The sequence below is a fragment of the Podarcis vaucheri genome (genome assembly GCF_965113315.1).
Source record: "Podarcis vaucheri genome assembly, chromosome: 6".
Classification (NCBI taxonomy): Eukaryota; Metazoa; Chordata; class Lepidosauria; order Squamata; family Lacertidae; genus Podarcis; species Podarcis vaucheri.
This window is the reverse complement of record NC_138764.1, coordinates 81,461,281-81,483,626: the sequence shown is the minus strand read 5'-3', so window position 1 is coordinate 81,483,626 and position 22,346 is coordinate 81,461,281. Positions and strand designations below refer to the sequence as shown.

At 43.1% G+C, this 22,346-nt stretch overlaps 1 protein-coding gene across 2 annotated transcripts in view; it reads left to right on the top strand.

Moving 5' to 3' along the window:
- Positions 1-3,703: 3,703 nt before the first annotated feature.
- Positions 3,704-22,346, top strand: part of ARHGAP40 (Rho GTPase activating protein 40) — a 40,851-nt gene continuing 22,208 nt past the window's right edge. The window contains exons 1-2 of one of the 2 annotated variants that reach the window (XM_082226036.1): positions 3,704-4,124; positions 18,745-18,941. In XM_082226036.1, coding sequence (XP_082082162.1) covers positions 4,015-4,124; positions 18,745-18,941 — 307 coding nt within the window. In that variant the 5' untranslated portion in view covers positions 3,704-4,014. The remainder of the gene's footprint in view (positions 4,125-18,744; positions 18,942-22,346) is intronic. The other variant, XM_082226035.1, reaches the window with a different exon arrangement.

Below are 22,346 nucleotides of genomic sequence, written 5' to 3'. Positions count from 1 at the left end.
AGCTATTGTTTCCGGGGCGCCTGCACCAATCAGAAGCTGCACCTTTGGTTTTTCAAACTTTTCTGAAGTCAAACAGAGTTCTGGAATGGATTAAGTTTGAGAGCTAAGGTGCAACTGTATTTGGCGCTTTTGTTTTAGCTATTTATTTTCTGTTTTTGTTTTTGAGGCTTTTCCGGTTAATTTGTTTTTTGTGACTGTGTGGAACCCAGTTCAGCTACTGATTGATTGATTGATTGATTGATTGTGTGACTGTGGAAATGGATAAAAGCCCCCCATCCAAACAATGACTATCATCAGTGCAGGTATGAAAAAATAACCATTTTTATTTTTATCATCTACAATTCTGTCTTATTTATTTTATAGTACAAAACATTGATTGTTGCTTTCATTTTATGGATCAGTGGTCTCATTGGATAGTAAAATTCATGTTAAGTTGCTGTTTTAGGGGTTGTGTTTAAAAGTCTGGAACAGATTAATCCGTTTTGTATTACTTTCTATGGGAAAGCACACCTTGGTTTTGGAACGCTTTGGTTTTGGAATGGACTTCCAGAACAGATTAAGTTTGAGAACTAAGGTACCACTGTATTCTTTGCCCACTGAGCATGCCCCATCTGGGGTTTGGGTGGCATCTTTCCCTTTAGGATGTCCTCCTCCCCCCAAAAAGTTTTTTTAAAAAAACTTCAAGCGTTTTATTCCCTTAAGCCTGCTATTTTGATTACGTACTGTAAGAATGTATCCTCGGAAAGTGAGTTTGCTATTAGTATATGGACATTTGTGAGGAAGTGGTCCTGTGACTGGATTTTCACAAGAGCACTTTGTCCTCTAAATAATAGTTTACTCAGGGCAGACCGCCCACCTCAAAATAATTGTGCGAATCAGCCCCATAATCTGTTGCTCGCATTTGAACACTTCTTGCTTTGCTTGTTAGTTTGTGTCAGAAATAATGATGAAAAGGTTTCACAAACCACTGTAGTCAACCAGAGAAGAATTAAATGAATAGGGAGCATGTACAAGATGTTAATGTTGCATTGTGGAAAATATTCTTCCATCTCAAAATAGTTGTGTGAAATGACTCAAAATTCTTCCTGTTGTTGTTGTTGTTGTTGTTGTTGTTCCTTTGCTAAAGTCACTGTGTAGTTTCATTGACATGATTATTTCCAGGACAACTTGCATGCTGCGAGTGGCTTGCAAATTGAATTTTTTTATTAGAAAAACAAAACAAAACATTAAGATGGGAAGGAGCAGATGTAGAGAAATAAGAGGAATTGGAAGAATTTAAAAGGCAGGGCCGAGTAGAAGGTATTGATGCTGCAGCAGTCCTCCCACAATCAGATACTTGTAATAATTCAGTGGTGGCAGTTTGGAGTAGCCACCAATTTTTGGACTAGAATTTACGCAAGGGTGCTTTGTTTGGGAATTTGAATGACCCAGGCAAGATGGTAACCGTATAGCACAATTTGAAAGAGATGCTTAATTTGTAAGTAGTCTTGGAAGTTTTGAATTGCCTTTCCAGGAAGTGTTGGATCTAGAAATGAATTAATGCCCATTGCACTGTTGTATTATTGGAAGAGTGGCGCAGTTGTGAATATACAGGAATCTAACATACCGGAATGCTGTAATACATTTTGCAGGTGTCGCAACAGCTGGCCTGATCTACTATAATGAGTTGTTAAGGAAACAACGGAGACTGGTTCCTCTTTTGGATCACTCAGTGCATTTTAGGTGCCTCTCATTGTTAAACCTACCCAATTATATTTTTTCTATAAAAATGCAAAGTTTTAACATAATTTGCACTATTATTAGGCGTTTCATGGGTAATTTGAAATATTCGGGAACCTGCTTTACAAAGATTTTAAAATGATCATCCATGCATGCACAGTGCCTATCCTTTCTAGACCACATATCCTGTGTTCCCTTAGGTATAGTATGTACAGTATTTTTAAGTTACAGGTGTGCTTGGATTCACAGAAAATAGTGGCAGACTTTTCACTGTTTAATTGCCTGCTGCATTTGTTTTCCCACTTGTGTTTTTGTTTTTCTATTGCGAAAATTGCAGCAAGGATAACATCCGCACTGTCATATAACTCTTGTTCTTGCAAGTTTCAAGGCTGTGGATCTTACTGGGCTTTCTTTACCTAGAGGACTAAATACTTCACTTAAAGTCTTAAATTCACATTCGGAATACTGCAAGAAAGACTTCAGTGGATAGCCCGAAGTTCTAGTATTACCTGAGATTGCTACACCTGAAAAAAGGAATTGCAGCATTCCAGTACGTTAGATTTCTCCCCGTCCACTTTCTCAGTCGCACCCTAAGAGCCTATGATATTAGCAGTGTAGACCCAGACTAGGCCTCTTTCCTTAAAGTAACAAATATCTGTGTGTTGGGAAAAGATTTTGCTTGAGCCTTCTTTCTCTCATATATATAATGCGTGAGAGAGTTGGCATCTGATTAAGAGGTAAAATAAATATTTACAAGATGTCATGTTAAACCAGCAGGCATTGATATAGGGGAAAGGTGCCATCTTACATATTTTAAGGTTGTTTCTCTTGTGAAATACATAGAGGGGTGTGTGTGGGTGTGTGTGAGTGTGTGAGTGAGAGAGGGAGAGAGGGAGAGAGCGCGCGCGCATACTATTATTTATTAGATTTCATACCCACCCTTCACCATAAGGTCCCAGGGAAGGTTACAACAAAACATTTCTGAAACAAAATGGTCACAACCATAAATTAAAAGAAGTGTAGAAATGGCAACTTCATTATACATCTGTAAGCGCCATGCGAAAACGTTCTTGTTCAACCAGGCCTTCAGCTGATTAACAGTCTATGTCCTTTTAAATGTGTTTGCAAGAGGGTGTGTGGTTTTCTTTTGTTTTGTTTCTGGTTATGTTCTTTGTGGTTTTATTCTGTATTTTATGCTGTGAACTGAGATCGTCAAATGAAGGGTGGTATACACATTTAATTAACAACAACAACAGCTTCATTTGTAAAACAATTACATTTATTTTTAAAAATGCAAACGTTTAAAAAACAAATCTATAAAGTCAGCTAAAAATAGTTCTGAGACAGATGCAGACTGGGATAATGATCTCCACTTAAAAGACTTGTTGAAAACATGCGGGATATGTTTATCATAAGGAGATCTGGGGTTCCTACACATCATATATTTAAAGTACATCCCTACCAAAAACCCTGGGAACTTTACCCCTCCGAGAGCTACAATTCCCAGCACGAACTACAGTTCCCAGTTTTTACTTTTGCAGGCTAGAGGGAGAGAAGAGAAATCTGTTTTAAATGTATGGTGTGTACACGGCCAAATTGTGAAGAAGCAGACTTCAGACAAAGGCACCGTGCCGTCTTTTTGAGTAGTGTGTGTGTGTTTATACAACCTTGTCTTTCTGGATCTTCTAGTTGTGGGCATGACTTCCGGAGCCGTACCAGAGCCTTTAAAGTGTAATATTTAAGCTTTTCACTCCCTGCTGTCTGACTACCAAAAGTAACTGTCTGTATCCTGATAGCATTTGTCGGGGCTAAACTTGGTTGTAGATTGACCTGGCATGGACAGGTATTTCCCGTTTTGTTCCTGCCTTGCAGCCGACAAGAGATTGCCCAAAAGCAGTCAAAGTTTGGATTCTGCCGGCTTCGCCTGTCACCGGTAAAGCCTTGCATTTCCAGCTTGTGCCTTCCTTATGAGCCTACCAAGCACGAGGTTGCTGATGACTGTTCTTGGACCGAAGTCATGGGTATGCTGGCTAGATTTTTATCTCTCCGTTCTCACCCTGCCGTATATGAGGAGAGAAGAAGGAGGAGGATTTGCTGTCTAATTAGCAGCATTCCTGAGACGTGACTGGGTGGTGCAGCAGCCCTGTTGCGTTTGCTGCAGTCAGCTGCTCAACAATCCAAAAGTGTTCCAGGAACTTACTCTGTTCTGGGACTATTTGAAGAGAGACACAGATGGACTGGTGGTTGGTGTTTCTCTCCGCAGAGAAGAGCATTTTGTACTCTGTATAAAGGAATATGGATAAATTTGGAAAGCATGGCAGGTCCGGATTTGTTAGGACTCGCATTCCTAGACCTCAGGTCCTACTGCAGCCAATCCAGCCTTCTGGTCATCCAGGTGTTTGCAGGTAATTCTCACATCTTTGTTTTGGGATGCCTCCTTTTTGGTGATTTACACTAGCGTAGAAGGTGGTTTTGTGCTATGCTGGTAGTGTAATCAAATGGGAAACCCCAAATTTAAGGGACTAATAAAACTCAGTACGCAAAGATTGTAGCAAATACCGGTAATTGATATCGCTTATTTGTCTGTTTCTTTTGGTTTTTTTGCAATCACAGTCTAAATTGGTGCATTTTAAATGAGCTTCTTAGTAGTCTGTTTCAGGAAATGCAAAAAAGTTGTTTCAGTGTTAGAAACTACTGCATAAACCCTTATTAAAGAAATGATAACTTGTCTTGGAAACTGTTTCTGAGTAAAGGGAAGTAAAAGGGATAGCATAACTTCTAATGGACTGAAATTTTCTCAATCATAGTTTAGAGCCAAATGTGGGAGTACGCCCAGAGTTTTTATATAAGATATACATAGGCTACATTTCTCAGCGCCTTTGTTTGCTTGTTGGTTCCAGTGAAAGCAACTGGACAAGCTTCTGAGGAGATATACTTAGGATCACACTGTCCGTATATTTATTGTGGTATTGTGGATATTTAGTCAACTACTGTATCATGCACTCTGACTTGGGAAGTACTTTCCATTTCCCATATTCATATAAGGCAGATTGATACATCAACACAAGTTTGGTAGTTTTGTTTTTGTTTTGACAGGCATTTGTTACCAGGAGTTTTTTCTTTGCTTTATATACTTCTCATTCTAACAGGCTAGTTTCGGGGTTTTTTGGTGGGGAAGTCGTGACTGAAGGATAGGTTTATGGGAAATTGTCAAGAAGCAATGGCAGAATAAAATAAGAGGAGGGTCTACTTCATTTTGAAAACTTTAGATGGCACAGTTTAAGATGACTGTGGGTTTTTTTATTTAAAAAATCTTGAAAGGATCTCAATTTCAATATATCTGTTGTTCTTTTTGCCTCATACTGCATCATGTATGGGATTTTAGTATTAACCAAAGCCTGATGATGGAAATTCAGATATACTGCTTAAATTGAAATCATGCATGCATGCATGTAAGTCACCCAGTGCTTGCATAATGAATACTCTGTTACGTATTTGCAGGCATGATTGATGGTGCCTGTGACTACGTGATGCTTGCAAAATGATATGCCAAAAATCCCAATAGTTTAATTGCTCTTCCGAATGGCCACATGTTCAATTAGTGTTGTAGTAACCACAGCATCCGTACTGGATTGCCATTAAGATGCCTAGCCTTGTTGAACCCCGCAGTCTTCAGTGCTATCCTTTCCAAGAACTGTTACTAAAGCTGTGGTTATTGATCCAGATTCCCTTGCATCATCTCCCTCTCTTCCTCACCCTTCCAAATTCAGGTTGATGAAGCCTGTATTTCTAGTGTCTGCACGCCGACTGAGTGCCAGCTGTGCTGCATTTTCTCGCAGTTCAAAAAAATCTGACTCTGTCACATTCCACAAGGTGACCAAACTTCATGCAGAAACTATTTGGTGCATTTTTGTGGCGGGGTTAACTTGTCTTCGAGATAAGCCTTAAAATAAACACCTATCCCTTTTTCTCTTTTGTCTGTGACCCTGAATTTAACCCCATCTGCACATCTCGCTTCAAAGAAGCTGTACTTCTAAGTAGCAGGTGCAGCGCTGAAGTCTGGATTTGGTTTTGTGAGCCAAACTGACCCCTCTCCATCTGGGGATGGGGGGGGGGAAATGGTGACTGCAAGGAGCTTATGGATCTGTGCTTTTAATTTGCATGGCCCGCAAATCTCTTTAAGCATGCAGCTTAAGTGGATCCTTCTTGGGTTCTGTTTTGGTGGCCTTGGAAATAGTTTATTCCTCTACTGTTTACATCATTCCTTGCTCATCACTGAGCCGGAATAGTTTCTGTTTCCCAATGTTCTTCTTGAACAGCAAATGCTTCCCAAAAACAGGGGTGGGGGGTGGGGAGAGAGAGAGAGAATGCCTCCATTGTTATATGGTAGAAATTTGGTCTCCTCTGAAGGATGGGGTTGCAAAACCGTATTAAATTACCGTATTTTTTGCACCATAACACTCACTTTTTTCCTCCTAAAAAGTAAGGGGAAATGTCTGTGCGTGTTAGGGAGGCAATGCCTATGGGTGGCATGCCTACGGATTTTCCTCCTCTAAAAACTACATGCGTGTTATGGTCGGGTGCATGTTATAGAGCGAAAAATACGGTATATGATAGGTTTTGTACTGATCAAGTTAGTTGCATAACAGTCTAAACTGGCTTTTGCCAGCCAGGCACCCTCCAGCTGTTTTGGGCTACAAGTCCCATTAGCCCTGCACACATGCACCAGCTGGGGCTGATGGGAACTGTAGTACAAAACAGCTGGAGGGCAGTGGGCTGGTCTAAATATGGTGGGAAAGGCTTTCTGTCTAAGAATGAAAAAAGAGAATAGCATTATTTGTACATTCTATGTATTATACTGTCTGGTGGAAGAGCATGTTAGACATGTATCAAAATGACTACAAGGCCTGATATTCAAAGCACGTGCTGTTTAAAACCCAACAAGAAAATGGTGGTTACCCTTCCAAACTTGTGAGGTGTGGGAAGTGAGGAAGGCCTCCTTAGGAAAGAAATTCCAGATTTGGTGGAGGGGAGAGGAAGAAATCATAAAGGTTCCTCTTTAAAAACCTTTCAGATTCTGACTTCCTTTTCATTTCAGTGGCGCCAGTAGTGTCCCATCAGGCCTCTCAGTGAATTTTAGAAACATAGAATTGTGGAGTTGAAAGGGACCACGAGGGTCATCTAGTCCAACCCCCTGCAGTTCAGGAATCTTTTGCCCAGCGTGTGGCTTGAACTCCCAACCCTGAGATTAAGAGTCTCATTCTCTGCCGACTGAGGAAAGTATGCAACCTCCTCTCTCACTGGATCACTCCTACACTTGCCAGGGAAAGTCTGCCACACATCTCAGTGTATGTATTAGTTATGCATTGGCTGACTAGCATGAGTTATAGCATCCTGCAGGGTCAGACAGGAGATTACAAGTATTGAAACAGCGTGCTTAGCTGCTTTTGAACCCTTTGTTTGTTTGTTTCATAATATTTATACAGTATGCCGTTTGATTGTAGTTTTAATTTTATTGGAATTTTATTTACAACATAACATAAACCGCCCACCCCCCAATACACAAATCCACCCTCATTAAACGTGAACATAACATACAGTAAGCATAACATACAACAATACAAACAACCAAATAAAAGACTTCCGTTTGATTGTAAAAAACACACAAAAGAATAAGCAAAAAGAATAAAACAATAAAGTGATCAGTCAAGAACAGCTATATAAAACAAAAATAAAATAAATAAAATTAAAGATAAGCGAAGCAGAGATTAAAACACATGGCAGAATTCTAGATATCTGAGTAGGCTTGCCTAAACAAAAATGTTTTTACAAGGTGCCAAAAAGTGAAAGTGCCTGCCTGATGGCAATATGCAGGGAGTTCCATACTAAAAGATCAATTTCTTACTAATGCAGAAGCAGTATTTTGTGGCAGCTATGTAACACTGCCATTATCACAGATTGAAGTGGTCAAGTGGTCATGTAAGGGGTAAGGTGGTCCTGTAGGTAAACCAGTCCCAAGCTGCGACGGGGTCTCACTCCTGCCAGCAATCGTGCTGCACCATTTTGCACACAAACTGTAGCTTCTTCAGCCTGGATAGCTCAGTTGGTGGGAGCATGGTGCTGATAATGCCAGGGTTTCAAGTTCGATCCACAAATGGGACAGCTGCAGATTCTTGCATTGCACAGGGTTGGACTAGAAGATGATCAACTCTGCAGTTCCATGATGCTATGATTCTAGATCACGAGCAAGAGAAGCCCCAGATAGAGCATTAGAAGTCGTCTTCTCTCCCCCACCTCCTCTAGATGAGTGGGGCAAAGGCCTTTATTGTACATCTATTGATTTACCAAAGTCTAGTCAAGGAACTGGCAGCTGAGCTTAAGAGGGAACCTAGATGTTTGCCTTCCACATCCTATCCAACCGTCTTACAACTTGAGCCACACTGTTTCCAAAACAGTTTTGAAGTTCAGTGGTACCTCGGGATGCGAACGGGATCCGTTCCGGAGACCGTTCGCATCCCAAACAGAACGTAAGACGCGACAGTGCATCTGCGCGGGTCACACATGTGCGTGACATCATTTTGACCGTCTGCGCATGCGCGAGCAGCAAAACCCAGAAGTAACGCGCTCTGTTACTTCCAGGTCGCCACGGAGCGCAACCTGAAAGTACTCAACCTGAAGCGTATTTTCCCCGAGGTATGACTGTAGATGAAAACTGCAAAAACATCTTTAAATTGAGAAAGAAAGGCTGCTGTTTGTTGTCAGGTGAATCAAGGAAGAGGTTAGGTTAGGTTAGGCAAAAACAAACAAACACTGATCTTGGAGGAAATAAAAATTGCTCCACATTGTGCTTTTGGCTCAACAGCAGAGAAAGCAGGAGATCATCATATACGTAGTAAAAGCTGTTGCATTTTTACCCCTTCGTTATTGATAAATCAGTGTAACGGGAAATGGAGGACACAGCTCTTTCAGCATCCAATTCCTTGGCGCATTGCAGAGGGGCTCTCAGCTGCATGGGCCTCCTTTGAGAGAAGTTCTTCTCTGAACTGTGAGAAACCCTGTGCATTTTGTAATTGGCTAAGTAGCCTGTCAGGGTTACATTTAGCAGGTGCCAATGCCATAGGACTTGGTTTCTTTGCTTGATACAGTGATTTGGAAGTGAAGGTAGTCCTGTCTCAGTACCCTTTGATTTTGACTTGGCTCATAAATTTGATAAGCAGGTGCTCTCCTTTTGGTTGACCTAGTTGCCACAAATGTTGAGAAACTGAATGCCATTTGTGCCTGTAGAGGCAACAGCCACCCTAGTGCATATAGGGAAAAACAGAACTGGGAGTGGTGAGAACTGCCCTGTGGCTGTTACACAATTACTTCACCTCCCCGTTCGTTGCCTAATCTTTTTATCCTTTTACGCTAACAGTTTCCATCCACGTTAACACTGAATTGGCATTTGTGGAACACTGCAGAGCCCTGCTTTGAGCATGTCTACTTATTGGAGTTTTATTTATTTTACAAGGAAATTCACCAAGATAAAAAGAAAAATCCAGGCATAAGTAATAAAACCAAACAGGGAGAAAGTGAAGAAAGAGCTTTCAATAAGCCACAGGTCATATATGGCTATATTCCTTAGCTCAAAATCAGTGGTCACACATATGCTGATTAAACAATTTCATTCTCATTCTCATCTCAAAAAATTATGAAGACATAACTATCCCAACCTGGTTAGCCCCCTAAAAACTCTGATACCCCATTTTTAAATACAATATACTCCCATAGAGACTCCTTATACTGTGTTTAAAACCAAAATCGCATTTGGGTAGAAACTGTTTCTCAGGCGGCTAGTCCTAGTCTTTATAACCCTGTACCTTCTTCCAGAAGGCAGAAGCTGAAAGAGATCATTTTCGGGGTGCGCACTATCCTGCGCTATCTCTGCAGCTTTCTTATGGCACCTGGAAGCATAGATTTGATCCAAGGTGGGAAGAGTGCACCCAATTATTCTCTCCGCAGTCTTTACAACCCTGGACAGCATTGTTTTTTCCCTGACCGTTCAGCTCCCAAACCACACACACAGACCATAAGTTAATACACTCTCCACAGTACAATGGTAAAATCCCATCAACAGGTCCTCTGAGCATGCTCCTCTGAGGTCTTCAGAAGGGTAGGATAAAATGCAATTTAAAAAGGAACTAACCTCCACTGGCCTCTTGTAATGTAAAACCATAAAGCAGATAAGCATCATAAAACAGCATTCCAGCAGCAAAGGGAACCAATTCTTTGAATCAGTTACCTCCCAAGACCTGAAGGAAGAGATGCATCTAAATGTGAAATCAGAAAACAAGCAATGTGTGGGGACAACAGTCAAGTCCACAAGCTTGCTTGTGTCTCAACTTGATTCTTAAGCTTTGCCTGAGCTGATTCACACAACATACTAAGCCACACTTTAGCTTAGCAGGACCATGCAAATGTGCAGACTCCTGGAGGGGAAGTCGCATCCGCTTTTCTACTCCCTAGTGCTCCACACTAAGTAAAGCCAAGGTTTGCCTTCACACAACCTTGAGTCTCCGTTCCAGTGGCATGCTAAGCCAAACTGACAGCAAAAGGGATCTGGGAGGAGCAGATCGGCTCTGGGGCCCAAACAGGAGCCCACCTGTTTGTGCAATCTCACAAAACCAAGGTTTAGCTTAGCATGCTGTGTGAACCAGGCCACTGGTACAGTGAACAAACATTAAGAGCCCAGAAGTTTGAACCCCGTATGGGACAGTTGCATATGCCTGCATTTCAGGAAGTTGGACTAGATGAGCCATAGAGTCACTTCCAGCTCTATGATTCTGTGTATGCATAGTCCTACTAAGCCAAGATTTGGCATGTTGTGCAATAACAGTGCCAGAGGCTGCACCAGTAGCCTCTGGGAACTGCAGATGTTTGTGGAGAGGCAACAGTCCTGGTTGCAGATAATGGGCTGTCATCTCCACACTCTGTTCTAATACAGCACCTATACCGAACAGGTCCTTAGCAGTTGCTAGCCTTTTGCATTCTTGATTTAAATTCTGTTGTATACAACTGAATGGAATACCATTTTTTTCTGTGTCAGAAATAGATGGTTTCCATGTAAAAAAAAAGCCTGTAAAATCATAAGAAGAGCTTGCTGGATCAGGCCAGTGTCCTACCTGTTGCATGGAGATCTCCGCACCAAAGATTCAAAGCACATGGCAATCTCCCAAAGGATCCTGGGAACTGTAGTTTGTGAAGGGGGCTATAGCAATTGTAGATCTTGTAAAGAGCAAACTACAGCTCCCAGGATTCTTTGGGAGATGCCATGTGCTTTGAATCTTTCATGTGGAGATCTCTATACAACAGCCAAGTTATTGTGGCATCATCTGAAGTAAGCACTGCTTTTTGCCTGGCTGGAATGTGCTCTGGACATCTCCTCCTTGCTGAATAGAGGTGTGTGTGTTTTGAATGGGCAGAAAGTATCCTACTGTACAAAGATAGGTGTTGGATCCACTGCTGCTTCTCATTTCGGCTACTGGGTCCTGCCCAGATCCCCACAAAGGAATGTTACTCACTCCTGCCCTATCACCGTATCTCCCCTTGCCTGTGCCCCTGTTGATCTGCACACCCCAACCTTCCTTCCCTCCCTCCCTCTCCACTGTCTCCAATTTTTAACTCTCCAAGGCACATATCTGCCTGCTTTCTCACTTGGCTGCTTTCCCCACCTCTTTTATGATTATTGTTGTCATTGCTGCAAAGTTTCTGCACTGCAAGGGAGTCCTTGTATCTGTTGATCAGGCCAATGTAGGTTTAAGTAATTGCTTAGTACAATCCGTTATTGCAACGAGAGTGCTCCAGGCATAAACTTGGAAGCAAATTAAAGAGGGACTTAGTTTCCCACTTCATTAACCCCCTCCCCCTTGCTCTTTTTTTATCCCTTTCATCCATCCTCTCTCTGCCAACTGATTATTTGACCTTGAGAGACTAGTTGAAGGTTGGTGGAAGAGCTGAATTTCTTGAAGCTGTCATTTCCTCTGACTTCCTCCAACTCTCGGCGCCCCTCCTTACCAAATCCTTACCTGGTTATATGTGTGGTGTGTGTACTGTGTATACACAACTTTGTGGCCTGATCCACTTGAGTGGTCAAGCTTTCACCGGGCTCCTCGCTCAGCTGTGTCTGAATAAATCCTTTCTGCCTAAGCTCTGATAGCATGGTGATAGCATGATAGCTAAAGGGCCATTTAGTTCAGCATCCTGTTCCCACAGTGACCAGTCAGATGCAACAGCACTCTCCCTCAGTTGTGATTCCCAGCAACTGCCATTCAAAGGTAGAATGCCTCTGACAGGGGAGGTCCTTTGCCCCTAGAAATTACTCTAGTATTCAGAATTTTCTTCTTCCAGTGTTGTTGACATGAGATGCCACCATCACCATTTCCGTTTTTATTGCAAGCTAAGTTGGAACCATTGTGAAGTGGATCACATTATTGTTGGCTTCTGCTTGTGGCAAGCAAGTCTACCCTTTAAAGCAGTTGAGAACAATAAGAGGAAATGCTCTTTATTAACGCAGCTGCTGAACTGGAAGGCTGTCTAATTCCATTCTCCATGTGGAAAGGGCATTGAGAAACACAAGGCAGGAATCCAATAGCTTGCAGGGGCGGGGAGCATCTATTTGGGTGGAATGATTCAACCTTGGAACAACCGACTGCATAGCAACCTTGGCTTATGTTTACTGGTCAGTAACCAGTGCAAAGGGTATATTTTGGCCTCGTGTGCATCTTTCCCCTTTTTTGGGGTCTGTTTTTATGGTTATGAATATTGAAAGTTACTTGATGGGCTCTAATGTTGGGTTAACAACTGGGAATGTCCACTAGGGTTAGTGGCTTAAAATGCAGCAAATCTGTTTTCGCCTTCTGCCTTTCAAGTCATATTTGCATGGTGCTGTACACATCGTAAGAGGAAGTGGGGATATCATCATCACCCAATGTGCACGGCCTATTCAGACACACATGCCCCAAACTCCTGTTCATGAAGCTGTCATTTGCACATGTGCACTTATGAGCACACGTGCGATTGCTGTCTCAAATGTGCACATATGTCTTACGTTCGATGTGAATGTGGCTTAAGTTTTCTAGTTGGATTGAAGCGGGTGGTGGTGGGGAACACATCAGAAGCAGTAGATCTCCAGTAAGTGAAGGAATGATATGGTTTGTGGCTACCATCATGTGTATATGACTTCAAAAACTAGCAGAGGGAGTACACTGGATGCAGAGTAAGTAGTAATGCACACACAGCCCTAGATTGCAATTCTGTGCACCCTTAGCTGGGAGTAATCTTCTTTGAACACCACATCTGACATAACATGTATGGGATTCATCTGCTTGGATGACTTAATTTCTTACAGGCACATCACAAATCAGGTTGAGAAGAAGAAGAAGAAAGCAGTTTGGATAGGAAATTAACAGCTAACCACTTGTTTTCTGGGTCCTTAAGCACATATAATGAGATTCAGGGCAGAGCTATGTCTTCTTTCTTCTCTTTCTTTGGCGATCACTCGTAGCCGAGTAAGATTGTCTTCCATAAACACGGTTTTAACAATGAGTCTGTAAGTGACTGTGGAGGCCAATTCTGGATCCACGCGTCCTTTCACAGTGGGGACATTGGTTTCTGAGCGGGAGCTGATCACTGTGTGGATTTGCCAAGCGTGCCTTCCTCCTAGCACGTTTCTCCCTTGCGTCCTGAGTTTGAGTGTCTTCAAAGTCCATGACACCTTAGGTAAAGGCTGTTATTATAGCGTTGACAGGCCCAGGTTTTGACTTCCAAAATGTATGCATTTGCTTCAGTGTAATACATGCTGCTGTGTAATACATGCTATTCCTAAAGCAACAGTGCATAGAAATGAGGGCAGTGCTATATGCGACTTGGTTGTTGGATTGGGTGCAACGCAACGCCAGCACTTAAGGGTGCAATCCAAACCCACAGTCGACTTCATGTGTGTTGGGTAGGGTGAAGTTCTCCCTTCACCCAGCTCAGAACAGCTCCCTGCCTATGGAATGATGCTCCCTGCTCTGCCACTGGTGAGATCGTGACCTTCCTCTGCTTGACAGGGGTTTGGATTACGCAGTAAGGTTTTTTTAAAAAAATAATAATATTGAAAATTAAAATATGAGAGTTCAAGTGAACTTGATTTAGTCCTCTTCTTTTAACCCTCCTCCCCACTGTGCTATTGTAGCAGCTGCCCCCAATGATTCATTGCCAAAATAATCTACACTTTATCTAAATTGCTACTCGCCAGAGATCACTCAGTGTTCCTTCCTTACTGCCTTCAAAGGGAATCGACTTAACTTCACTGACGCACACGTTGATTCAACGACCTCCATGTTTCCAGATGTTGCTTATTTTTCAAAGTATTTCTTGAATCCCATACATTGTGTTTCCATAAAACATAGCAGATTCTAATCTACATCAGAAACAGCAACTTTGAAGTGTGCGGATGTGTGTGTTCAATTTTTTTTGGAAAGCATAATTCTCTGAAAATGTAGCGCAAAGCAGATTCTTCCGTGACTGCTACTATTAGTGAGCAAAGGCATTGAAATGCAACAAGTTTAAAGTTGCACTCCTTCTCTATGCATGGTTAGTCCTTGTAACTCATTGCCACAGGACATAGGTAGGCAAACAAAGGCCCGGGGGCCGGATCCGGCCCAATCGCCTTCTAAATCTGGCCCACGGATGGTCCGGGAATCAGCATGTTTTTACATGGGTAGAATGTGTGCTTTTATTTAAAATGCATCTCTGGGTTATTTGTGAGGCATAGGAATTTGTTCATTCCCCCCAAAAAAAAATATAGTCTGGCCCCCCACAAGGTCTGAGGGACAGTGGACTGGCCACCTGCTGAAAAAGTTTGCTGACCCCTGCCATAGGATGTGGTGGTTTAAAATTTGGGTATCTTTTTAATGAGTGATAATGACCTACATCTTCCTACCAGGAGTGCTTTAGTCTACGTAAAATTGGAAGTGGATAACTGGGGCACAGTACTTAGCAGAAGTTTTGTCCTGCCTGGTTAGCATCCTTAAAAATCTGGTCCATTGTCCTTTATCCTGTAGCGGCCTATCGAGTACCTAGAGAAAGCACACAAGCAGGAAATGAAGGCACTAACCCTGCTCTTGCTGCTGTTCCCCAGGAGCATGCTGGATTTTGCATATAGTTGTAGCCATTGATTTCGCTATTCTCCAAGGATATGTTTCATTGACTTTTAAAGCTATCTGTTGGCTGGCTGGTAAGATGCTCTCCCAATAGGTAGCAAATAGCTGGAAGGCTCAGCCTGTCGTCCAGGCAGCGATCGCTGCTGGGGAGATAGTCTAGCACAGGTGGGGCAGCACTGGTTCTAGGTTCAAAGTCATGCCCTGGCTCCAGTGAGCAGAGCTGGGCCAGGCCAGAGTCGAATTCCAGAAAGGCCAGAGAACACAAGTCTGGTTCCAACATGAAAGTCAGTTGGCAGCAAAGGGTCGGGTTCTAAGATGGCCGCTATGGGTGAGGTTCCAGAAATGTGCCCAGACAAAGTCAAGTTTAGGTCTTTGATAATCGGAAGGAGCAGCATGGAAAGCTTTGAGCAGTACTGAAAGCTGGGTAAATTGAATTTGGACGTTGTTCTGACAACTAGCAGATTCAAGTGGCTGGCTCAATGAATGAGGATTTCACTGTGAATGGGGAACTGCTTACTTTAGGAACCTTTAAACGTGGAGGTGACGGCAGCCTACTGGTAGCTATGGTACTGGATTTCAATGATGGGTGCTATCTCCTCAGCACAATGTGTGTGTGTGTGTGTGGGGACTGTTTTGTTGTCCCTTCCCACTCAGGAGCTACCTTTGTGGCTTCTCTCACTTCAATTAAAAGTAGATGATGTGATGTGGTAACTCCTCCCATGGGTCTTTTGTTTGTTTGTTTGTTCAGGAATGGTGTGCAGCCAGAGAAACTGCAGAGCGCCGGATAAATCAAACATTTGCAAATTCTTAAGTGTACTGCAAAAGAGGCAAAAACACAAAAACACATTTTGCAGGTGAAGAGAAATTAGAAGACAGTTTTGGCACAGCACAAGATCTGTGCAGCACATCTTATTGCTGGTGTGAGAGCGAGGCGCTGCCTTGGACCTCTTCCGCTGAGGTGGGATTAGGCCCCTGGTTCATGACATCCTTCTTAGTGGAGGCATACCTTTCTTGCCCTCCCTATCTCAGCGAAGGACGATGTCATCTGGGTCTGTCCCTGTGAAAAGGATCAAGGGAAGGGAAGCTGGAGTGTTGGTGTGAGACTAAGTCAGAGAACTAGCTTTGAGCTCTGGAGAACACCTTTTATGGCTGTCTCACAGGAGAGCTGATACAGTCACAAGAGACTTCACTCTTTGTAGAAGTAAAGCTTTGTGTCCACATATGCTCAACTTGGTTATGGCCTGCTTATGTGGCATCTTTGCCTCACGGTGCTATCTCCTGAAATACCAATCTTGTCACAGTTACCAATGCCTGGCGATGCCTACATTGGATTATGATTATTTTAATGTTATTTATTTATTCAAGATATTTCTACACTGCTTAATTATTCCCCTTTCTAAGCAGCAGACATTTAAAAAAAAAACCATCAGAAAAGAGGACAATAAGACAATAAACAATTATTGTGACATTAAACAGAACCTTGAAATGCCTGTTGTAATGCATTATACACGGGCTGCTTGTGAATAAAGTTCAGAAACAAAATGGGAGAGGAAGGTTATGAAGTTGGAACTGATCAGATATTGTCAGTATTGAAAGACCTTCTTGGCTCCTGAGTGGTTTCCAGGCACAATGCACAGTACCGTTGTTTTGTTTTGTTTGCCTGTCAAACCATAAATAGCCTAGGACCCAAATTATCTGAAGCACCACCTACTCGCAGATGAACCTATCAAAGACGTAGTCACATGAGGTCCTGCTTTTGAGGTCCACCAGCTTCAGGAGTGTGGCTTGTCATTGTTGGTAACTCTTGCAAACGCTTCTGCCTTGTGCTCACCCTACTATTCCCAAGGCACCAGGTGAAACGTGCCCTACTTTCCAAAAATTTTGGCAGGATGGTAGATGACTTTTCCTGTTAATGCTGAAGCTTTTCCTGTCTGATTTGGCCAACTTCAATTTGTGTTTTCTTGCTGCATTGTCTTAACTGTGCATGTAAGTTGCATTGGAAATTATTGATTTGGTATAAATCATTAAATAACAAAAAGTTTGGATTTGTGGGTGAGTTTAGGCAGGTTTTATGAAAGCTGAATGCAGTGGGGAATGTATTACAAATGCTTTGAACTAAGTGACCTCAAGACGTATTGTTTCAAATGAATTAAGTAGGCATTTGTATACAATCATTCTGGATGATTTAATCATTCTTGAGTGAGTTTGACTATATATCATTATCTTGTAGCAATTTTTTGGCCCCCAAAGGAAAGGTGGCTGCAGGAGGTTTTCCTCCTGACATGACTGTGATTTCCCTCCCCATTGCAGCACTGGCTGCATGGAGGGGTTCCTCTTTGCCTTTCTACAATACGAGGGGAATTTAAGATGGTTCACCTGAGCTCTGGGATGGGCTCTGTGACTGCACTGTGCTAAGAATATAAGAGCTTGCTGCATCAGGCCAATGACTCATCTAGTTCAGCCTCCTGTTCTCATAATAGCCAACCAGATGTGTGTCGGAAGCAAGATATGAGTGCAACAGCGCTCTGCCCATCTCCATTTCTGAGCAACTGGTATTCAGAGGCATACTGCTAATAGCCTTTATGTGTGTGGTATACAGTCATACCTCGTGTTGCGTACAGTGGTACCTCTGGTTACGAACTTAATTCGTTCCAGAGGTCCATTCTTAACCTGAAACCGTTCTTAACCTGAGGTACCACTTTAGCTAATGGAGCCTCCTGCTGTTGCCGTGCTGCCGCCGCGCGATTTCTGTTCTCATCCTGAGGTAAAGTTCTTAACCCAAGGTACTACTTCTGGGTTGGCGGGGTTTGTAACCCGAGGTGTTTGTAACCCGAGGTGTTTGTAACCTCAGTCTGGGATCTGTTCCGGAGCCCCGGACGCTCGATGAAAGGGACACTCGACAAATCACCACTCTGCGCACACGTGCGGAGTGGTTTGCGCTTCTGCCCATGCGTGAGCGGCAAACACAGAAGTAACCTGTTCTGGTACTTCCAGGTTTGCCGCTGACGTTCGCCGAAATGGACAGTCGACGGGACGGACGTTCGTGGAGGTATTACTGTGTGTGTGCATGTGTGAAGTTAAGAAGTAACAATGCCCACTGCGTGCCTGCAGCCCTGGGGGGTTTGCAAAGGGGGCAATGTGACCCTTGGGCTGAAAAAGTTTACCCAACCCCTGTGGGTTGAGTATGAAAGGGTGCTTTAATGGGTTGTATGTGGCTTAAAGTGAAAGGAGATGAAAATAAATAGCCTTTTTCAAGGTCAAAGGCCTACAGCTTACATTCAGCTCCCACCTCAGTTTTATGTGGGCCCTACGTGCTACCAATTCTTACTTCTCTCCCATCACCCTGCACCCAAATAGGCATACTCAGAGACCAATGAAGTGAAGCCCCTCTGTGCTCATGCCGTATTTAAAAGGCTCCCAGGTCAGACTCTCATGTTCCTAGGATTGCAATGATTTTCCTCTTCAAGTTTTGGAAGCTTTGACTCTCACAGGCTTAAATCAGCTCTGAATCTTTTCCAAGAACCAGAAGCTCTGGTGCTTCCTTTGCATTCTCCGCAGAGTGTTCCCTTCTAGGTCATGTACAGGACAGTTCAAGGAAGCTTGCATTGTTGCAGCTACACTCATGTCAAAAGGCTGGGCTCAGTTTTACCCTTCAGCCCACATTACCGCTAAACAAAAACAGAAAAATAAGACACTTTGGAATTTTATCTTTTTTCTGGATGTCATCTTTGTTGGGAGAATGATGGGGGTTTTTGTCTGTGTGTGCACGCAGTAAGCATGAATGCCGAGCAGATATCTTTCAGTCTCTGAAACATTTGCTTTCATTTTCCCTCCTCATTAGAAATTGCGCTTGCAGAATGAGTCGCTTTCCTCGGAAAAGTTCCTCGGAGCTGCTGCAGTCAGAGTGCAGGCATTCCAGGGCAGATTCCTCAAGCAACTTAGCAATGGATACTTTTTGGCTAGAGGTGGAGAGCATCAAAGAGAGTACCGAATGTGAGCCGGATGAATGCAACCTTATGGATGCCAAGCCCCCAGAAGGTAAAATGTTTCTGTAGCTCCACTTGAGTTGTGGGAATGAAGAATAATTTGCAAACGTGCCTGTTTACTGGAGTCATCAGCTGAGTAAGATGCTTAAAGGGGGAAAAGGCATATTTTATTATTTACTGTATTTTTCGCTCTATAAGATGCACCAGACCATAAGATGCACCTGGTTTTTGGAGGAGGAAGAAAAATATTCTGAATCCCAGAAACCAGAACAGCAAGAGGGATCGCTGTGCAGCGATCCGTCTTGCTGTTCTGGCTTCAGCGAAAACAACACAAAGCCTCTTCAAGGTAGCAGGAGGAATGATCTCCCTGCCCTGAAGAGGCTTCGTGCGGCTATCCCAGAAGCCAGAACAGCAAGAGGGATAGCTGCACAGCGAAAGCAGCAATCCGTTTTGCTCTTCTGGCTTCAGCGATAGCTGTGCAGCCTGCATTCACTCCATGAGACGCACACACATTTCCCCTTACTTTTTTGGAGGGAGAAAGTGTGTCTTATAGAGCGAAAAATACGGTATTTTTGTGCTGCATTTATATTCCCCCTCCTTTCCTCCAAGGAGTCTAAGGTTTCATATATGGTTCCCTCCTCCCTCATTTAATTCCCCTGTGAGGTAGGTTAGGCCAAGGTTGCAGGTTCAATCCCCTTAAAGGACAGCTGCATATTCCTTCATTGCAGGGGTTTGGAACAGGGTCCCTTCCAACTCTGTGATTCTATGAAATCCTTCTGTGTTTGAGGGACAGAAGAAGTCCCTGTAGACACGTGACTGCTTCCCAGATGATGAACTGAAATTCTGAAAACCAGTTTCTGAAAACGGCAGGAGGGGAGAGTCCTTTTGTGCTCAGATCCTGCTTGCAGGTTTCTTAGAGTCATCTGTCTGGTCAGCAGCTGTGAGAACAGAATGCTGGACAGATGAGCCATTGCACTGATCTTGCGGGCTCTTTTGTGTTCTGTGTTTTTAGGGGTATGGCGTTTGGGTTCATTGTTGTGAAACTTGGGGCATGGAATTTGTTTTGAAAATAATGCTTAAAAGTACCCTTAATTCAGCACTCCCCATTTTTTAAAATAAGATTCTTAAAAACAAACAAACCCAGACATATTAATAATCGGTTGTGTGCACACCTTTCTCCTTCACCAAGAAGAATTGGGCTATAAATGGATGCCGAGTTTTGTGGTTCCATCCCCCAAGGGGTATGTTGCATGTCTGGCTAGACTTAAGGGGAGAGGAAATGAAAACTCCCATGGGGAAACAACTACCTCTGCCTTTAAGAGGAACTGAGTAATAATCATTGCTTGCTTGGAATTTCTTGCTTGTGACCAAAGCTTGTCAGAAGAAAACAACTATACAACAGAAGGTGGTATGCTGCTTTTTGTGTTAATACAGTCGTACCTTGGTTCAAGAACAGAATCTGTTCTGGAAGTCCATTCAACTTCCGAAAATGTTCGAAAACCAAAGCGTGGCTTCCGACTGGCTGCAGGAGCTTCCTGCACTCAGTTGGAAGCAAAAGAAGCTCCATTGGACATTCGGCTTCCAAAATAGTTAGAAAACCAGAACACTTACTTCTGCGGTGCTCAGGAGCCAAAACGTTCGAGTCACAAGGTGTTCAAAAACCAAGGTACAACTCTATGTCTCTGTGTGTATATACACACCTTAGTTTCACAGTAAATGCTGATGCTACACAAAGCCTAATTGTTTGGACCCACTAGGTGGTGCTACAGATAATCTCTTTTCCAATAGCCTGTTTCTCTGTGTGTAAGCATCTTAGTTGGCCCTACACAGGGCCTAATTGTTTGGGACCACTGGGGAGTGCTGCAGGTAGTCCATTATCCAGTAGCCTTTTTAAATGTATTGGAGGTTTTCCAGAGCAATCATAAATTCGAGCATAGGAGGAAATGTCACGTCCTGCATAGATGAACAGCCACACGAAGAAAATAGTTGGGGATATTATCCTCATTTTAAGAGACATTGAATTTTATTCTCAGCAGAAAACCATTGTTTATCCATGGATAAAACGCTAGAACATACAGACAGACAGAACCAAATATATCCATAACATATATCCAACACAAAATTGGAGAAACTACAGTTATGGTGAAGGTTTGTTTTTTGCGCAATTGTATTTCCAGATGAGAAAAGGCTTAACCTGTTGAAGTGTTTGCCCAGAAAATAAGACAGACGCAGGAAAAGTGCATTAAAAGGGAAAGGGAAACAGCAGGTCTTTAGGACCCTGAGGGTTCCTATTACCTGGTGTTCAGACAACTCACCAGCCAGAGTTCTGACTTTGGCTAAAAGAGCTGGCAGGTGGGATCAGCCAGTCTTGCTCATTTTACAGAAATTGCTTAGAATGGTGCCTGTATATTTTACTGCATAACTTGCTTTAGAGGAGAGCTTGAGACTTTGTTTTTAAAAACAATGAAAGTTCAGAGTCTTGCGACTGTGGGGCCCAGGCTGGTGACCTCAGATGTGGAGCATATAATCCATTGCAGTAATCTATTGCAACTAAAGCATATGCTTCCTTAGCTAGATAATATTTCCCCAGGAAGAGTCACAGCTGGTGCACCAGACTAAAACTGAGCAGAGGCACATTTGGCCACTGCTGCCACCTGGCTCTTCAGACATTAAGGTGCACCCAGGAGCAGTCCTAAACTGCAAACCTGATTCTTCGAGGGGAGTCACCCCCATCCGAAACAGGCTGAATCCCTCTTCTGTCGCCTGATTTAGAAGCACAACTGTCCCGTCTTGATTGAGGCCTCCTTAGCCCAGCTCCAGAACTCTACATCAGTGACAGTTCATAGACTCATCATTATTTTGTGGGTTTTCTTTGGGCGTTTTTTGTATTCCAGCTGCTGAACTGCCCATGATAGATGCTGTGTAACTGCTTTTGGAAACCTCAAAGGAAGGCCACTTAGCTATGTGGTTTCAGGTAGTTTGATGGAAATGCCTTGGCTTGCCTCCTTTTCTTCATGAGAAGGAGGGAACCACATAACATATATCTTGCTTATGAGAGTTCTGAGGTTCAATCCCCTTGCAGTAAGAGAGGATGTTGGGTAAGGAGGACTGGCAAAGACCCCTCTGCCTGAAACAGTGAAGAACCACCACCACTACCTGGCATAGTCTGTTTGCACCAGATGGACCACTAGTCTAGCCCAAGACTTTATCTGCTATGTACCTTTAAGAGCTGAATGACAGGCAGAAATTCAACACACTTCCATAACTCCCTAGCTCTGTGTTTGGAAAAGCTCAACATGCTGAAATTATGCCTGTCATGCATCTGTTAAAAACATCATCTTGGCCAGGTTTTGGGGAGGTGACAACTGAACCTAGCTAGGATAAACATGGTAGCCTGCCAGAAGGCTGGGAGCTGGGCAATCTAGCCTACCAGGATTTACCAACTTTGTGGCTCTTC